The 5750-nt window shown below is 44.7% G+C and overlaps 1 protein-coding gene across 1 annotated transcript; it reads right to left on the reverse strand.

Annotated features, from left to right (window-relative positions):
• Positions 1-2119: 2119 nt before the first annotated feature.
• On the reverse strand, positions 2120-3411 carry TCIM (transcriptional and immune response regulator). The gene has a single exon (XM_089537831.1). The coding sequence runs from the start codon at positions 3295-3297 to the stop codon at positions 3010-3012; it is 288 nt and encodes a 95-aa protein (XP_089393957.1). The 5' UTR covers positions 3298-3411; the 3' UTR covers positions 2120-3009.
• Between the last annotated feature and the right edge of the window lie 2339 nt (positions 3412-5750).

Raw genomic sequence — 5750 nt, forward strand, 5'->3', positions numbered from 1 at the left:
TAGTTTGCACTAGGCAAGAATCCTACCTGTAAGAGCTACTGGCAGTCAGAACTGACAATACTAAGCTAGACGCACCAACACTGTGTGATTCATTCACAGTGCAGCTCTGTTGCTTGTTGTTGCATTGACCCTAAGGAGTTTTCCAGGCACAATTTGGTCAGAGATGGCTTGCCAGTGCCTTCCTGAGGCTGAGAGTGTGTGACTTGCCCAAGTTTTATGGCTGGGGCAAACCCTGGTCTCCAGAGTCATAATCCAATGCTCAGACCTCTATGCCACACTGAATCTCTGTAGTGCAGCTTTATTTCTTCATAATAAAGGAAACAGTGTTTTCTGGTATAGTTTTAACCAGAAAAAACAAGCATTTATGTGTCTTTTAAATCAGCAAAAGCGCTATTCCGGCAGAGGTGATGGGCACAGCTTACAGCGGAGGGGAGAAAACCAGCTTCAGCTGGTTGGAAGGGAGGCCTTGGGCAGAGATCCCAGCAAGAGAGAAAGGGTGAGCATGACCCACTAATAGCCTTGGAAATGGCAGATATGCATACATGCTCCCTGTGAAGCCTACATCCAGTTAGCAAACCTGAGTTTGCTGCTGAGTAATAATACACAGTGGTTTTCATTGTTATCTACTACAGCTACCAAAGATTCAGCACAGAGTAGCGGTTTTAGCATTAGAGACCAGGGTTCGATTCCTGCTCAACCATAAAACTCACTGGGTGACCCTGGGCAAGTCACAGACTCTCAGCCTCAGAGGATGGCAATGGCAAACCTCCTCTGAACAAATCTTGCCAAGAAAACCCCATGATAGGTACACCTTAGGGTCGCCAAAGGACTTGAAGGCACACAACAATAACAACCATTGTGTGTATTGGGAGTTCTCATGGAAGGCACATAACATGCGCACACATACAGCTACTAGAGTGCCCCAGAAAGCATGTTCCACTGGGGATTCTGGGAGCTGTAGTCTCCATACATCCCTTGCTAATTATGTCATGTGAACGGCAGAATGCTAGCTTGCTGCAACCCTTGTTGTTGTTGTTGTTGTGTGCCCTCAAGTAATTTCTGACTTCTGGAAACCCCAAAGGGAACTTATCACAGGGTTTTCTTGGCAAGATTTGTTCGGGGGGGGGGTGCCATTGCCATCTTCTGAGGCTGAGAATGTGTGACTTGCCCATTCCATGGCCAAGCAGGAATTTGAACCCTGATCTCCAGAGTTGCGGTCCAATCTTCAAACCACTAAAGCACACTGGCTCTAATGCCACCGTACTAACCCCCAACAAAGCATGGATGCTGACATTAAGATTCACCTAAGTAAGGGTTCTGTGTAACTCAAATGTTTGTGTGTTTTGTTGTGTGCCTTCAAGTCATTTCTTAGGGCATACCATGGGGTTTTCTTGGTAAGATTTGTTCAGAGGGGGTTTGCCTTTATCCTTTTATTCATGAAAGATGCTTCAATGTTTCAGCATGAGAAAAGGGATGAGGGGAAATTGGGCATTACTTGGACAGTTTTTACATTTCTTTCTTTTTTAAATGAATTAAAAAGGGGTGCAACTGGCATCTTTCCCCAGCTAGTCAATCTTGGGAAATCAAACTTGAGATCTTGGACCTTCCAACTTGGAATCTAGGACCTTTATAAGTCACTGAAAGGGCTGCTTGGATGCTTAATCTATGCAAGAAGGAAATGGAGGTTTGAGGGATGCCTAAGAAATTCAGCAGACTGGGGCTTTTGGGGATACATCATCAAAGATGTATCAGGCGGCTTGCTTCTTGCCAACAGAATAAGATGTTATTTGCCCATGCTCAAGATTATGCTCAGTGCAATTTTCAAGGCTCATCCCTATAATTTGAAATAGGTTCACTAAGGATTCATCCATAAAGCCATAATCAAATTTGGTTTTTGCAGTTCTTAGTATTTAAACCAACCAACCTCCCCCCAATAATTTTAAAGTTATTATAGCTTTGAAATATATCTACCTACTGACACTTTGTTCCGGCATTTCAAGATAGATGAGCCTCACCAAAAATAAGGGGAGTAAGAAAATCATTAGGGGTTTTTCAAAAACTACTTTTTTGTTGTTGTTCCAAGTCAAGCATTTCAAATCGAAAGCATTTCTATCAAATGTATAATTTATTTGTTCTACAGATCAGCATATGCAATAAATTAGTGCCGGAATAATACAGCATCATTGCAAAACATCAACATCATATGTTGCCTGTTAAATTCACAGCAAGAATTGCATGTAAGGCACGCAAACAGAACAAGTGTTTTTTTCTTTTTGAAACACATGTTCAGAATGGCATTTTGATATCAAGAGAACTCAATGTCCCAAAGAGACTTTCCCAGTTCAGGAAGAAGCTTCTTTTATAAAAAGAAAAGAGGGAGAAATCACAAACTTCTGTGCAACCGGTTTTAGAATAGAAGAAAACACAAGGTTGCTTCATGATGTCCTGAAAGCAAGTCCTCTCTCTGGAGCATGTTGTGCCGTTGAACACAAAGATGATGATGCGCTCTTCTCTTAGTGCATTTTAAACACATGCAAATAGACAAAGTCATTGATCACTCTCTAATCCCTTTTCATCCCAGCAGACAAGAGAGAGGCTTAAGGAAGGCTTTACACATTCAATAAACAAGTAGCAGAAAAGATTGTCACAGAGACTGTCGGAGGCAAGAACCTTGGAGGCTCTTCTTGGCTCCAGCCAGCCAAGAAATATTGTGGCCGACAGTCTCACAGGCTGTTTCTCTCTGTGACTCGGGGATTGCTGTCCATATGGCTCTCTGGCCAAATTCCTTGGCTCCCTTTACAGTTTTCAAGTGTCTAAGTCACTGTGGGAAGCCCACAATTGCTCATTTTGGAGTGTCCAAAAATGGGACCGAACGCGCATCACCAAGGTCTCCTAGCATCCTTCGTCCTGGTGGCAGCTGGAGATACCATTGTGCAGAAAGCCAATAGGTCTGGCTCAAAGGAGTGGTGTGCTCTCTCTCCATCCCGTCCTACCTTTTCAAGAGGTTCTTCAGTGGACTTTGATGGAGTGCTTCCCAAACTTTAGGAACTGGAACAGCTTCTCTCTGGTCCTCTGCTTCAAAGCCATGAGCGACCGGGCTTTCTCCTCCAAGTCTTGGTCAGTGGCCAGGAGGATTTTGGCCCTTTCCTCAGCTTTCCTGTCCCCGGAGTTTTTGAAGAGCTTCTCCAAGGACTCCTGGTCCAAGTTCTCAAAGATGTTGGCCACCGCTTTCTTGCGTAAAGCGGTGTCGAAGCGATAGCCATGGACAGATGGGCTCACTCTCAGGGAGGTCGACATGGCTTGTGGCAACCGAGGGATGGCTTCTGGCTGCTGCTGCTTTCCAGGAGGGATGTCAGCCCCAGAGAGAGGTCTTTCCCTTGGAGTATCTCAGCCAGAGATCCCTGTGAAGAACTCCTGGCTACAGCCTGGCTATTTAAAGGCAATTCAGAGGGGAAAGCCGGTGGTGGCTCGAGTTACAGAGATGACATCAGCTGGAGATCAACGCCCAAGAACTAAAAGCTGGGTTAACAATTAAACTGCCAAAACAACACATCTACTTTCTCTGGAATAGGCGAACTAGGGCTACCTCTTGAGCGGCCGGCTTCGCCTGCCGTTCTTGCTGAACAACTGCTTCTGCAACGTGGGGGAAGAGTTTAGTTGCTTATCAGATACAGATACAAGTGTCTGCTTACTAGGGCAGATTTGTTTGTTCGTTTCGTGTTGCTGTGGGTTTTGTGTTTTTCAGAAAGTACAGTGGGCCCTTGGTATTTGGCAGGGTTTGCTTCCAGGACCCCCCTGTGGTTACCAAAATCCATGGATGCTCAAGTCCCATTATATACAGTGGCAGGGTAAAAGGGTGTTCCTTATTGAATGGAAGCCTACATGGTTGTTGCTGCTGTTGTCATTGTCATTATGCTTATTGTGGCTGTTCTATCCAGGCATCCCTCCAGTTAGCAATGTATATGGCTCTCCTTCTCTTCACTTTCTCCTTGCAACATCCCTGTGAGGTAGGCTATTCTGAGAGACAATACTTAACCAATGTATTCACATGGCTCAGCAAAAACTAGAATCCAAACCTCTTGAATCTCACCCAACACTCTAACCACTACATCATTTTCTCCAAGAAAGGTGCTTTTCCAAACGTATTGACTCTCAAAATAGGGATTTCCAAACAAATGTTAATAGGCTGCTGAGCCAATGTGCGTGAGATCCAGTAGCTAACTAAATTCCCACCTGCGCATGAGCTCAGGAGATGTCTAGTCTGCATCCAGATTCACAAACAGTGAATTCCCCAAGCATCTCTAATTAAAACCCAGTGGCAATCTTTGATTCCAGATACATAAAGTCCCACTGCAACAAATCAGATTGGAAGCACAATACAGTCAATGTTATACAGCCAGCTAGCATTAAAAACTATATGTACGCATTCCCAAATGCATTTCGGTCAAGTTTGAGGGTGGCTTCATTGCCTCTTTGTCTTGTTTAATATAGATTCCAGGGCCCAGTTATGATAATGCAGATTGCATTAAACAACACTGTATTTTTATTGCAACAGATTCACTCCGCATTGTCCTCTCCTTTTACAGGACTAAACTCCTTTAAGAGTTACTGTAATCACTTCATTTACTACTCAGAAGAGCAAACGATTTCAATGAAAAACCTGAATGAAAAGCATTGCAATCCAGTGCCAAGGGCTGCTTTTACTTCCTGTGAACGGAGAAGATATTCAAAAATCTTATGATAACAGAAAAATGAGACTAGTCTTGACTTCTGCTTTCAAAGCTCCAGAGGCTTCTTCTTCAGGCAAAGCTGTTAAAAATCTGGACAAAATGTAGGCTTGTGACTCTAACTTCATCATATTTTTCTTTCTCCTGTATGATTTTTAACAGCTATGGCTGATGAAGAAGCCGGTGGAGCTTCGAAAGCTTGCATCATGTATTTTGTGCATTTTGGTTGGGCCCCATAAAAGTACCAGAGAGCCAGCATGGCTTGAGCACTGGACTATGACTCTGGAGACGAGGGTTCGAATCCCAGCTCAGCCATGTAAACCCAATGGGTGACCTTGGGCAAGTCACACTCTCTCAGCCTCAGAGGATGGCAATGGCAAACCTCATTTGAACAAATCTTGCCAAGAAAACCCCACGATAGGTTCACCTTAGATGTGCCAAAAGTCGGAAATGACTCGAAGGCACACAGCAGCATAAAGGTATCACTGCTTTGTGGATTTGGGATGTTATGGTACTAACATATAAGTAGTTATTTCTACTAACAGAGATATTTATTTATTGCTTCTGGCTGGGTGGGGAGAGCGAGAGATTTCTCTTGTGTGACCCCAAGTCCATGGAGGTGTGAAGTGATTTATTCTGCAGACAATGCTGCATTTTAAGGGATATGGAGACATTTCTATGGTTGCTTTTCGTGCTGTGCCTTCCATGCCTCCCCATGGGGCATCGCGGAAGGGTTGAAAGGACCAAGACGCCGCCGTGGCTGTCTCCTTTACAAGGACAGCCGGAGGACCACGCAGGCCGAAGGGTGGATCATGACGACGACAGACGGTCGCCCACGGCGGCTGAGACGGGTGTCTGTTTCCTGGCATTCATCCTCTGACGCTAGCTGAGAACTGCTAACAATGCAACCTCAGCAGTCGGATTCCCCAAATGTCTCCTGGCACTTGGACTTCCTCTGAGACCCCGGCTTGTCCTTTTTGGCTTGCCTTTCCCCTTCCAAATGGTTTGTATTCATTTCCCTCA

Source organism: Sceloporus occidentalis, unplaced genomic scaffold (assembly GCF_023333645.1).
Source record: "Sceloporus occidentalis isolate IW3139 unplaced genomic scaffold, rSceOcc1.0.p SCAF_9, whole genome shotgun sequence".
Taxonomy (NCBI): domain Eukaryota; kingdom Metazoa; phylum Chordata; class Lepidosauria; order Squamata; family Phrynosomatidae; genus Sceloporus; species Sceloporus occidentalis.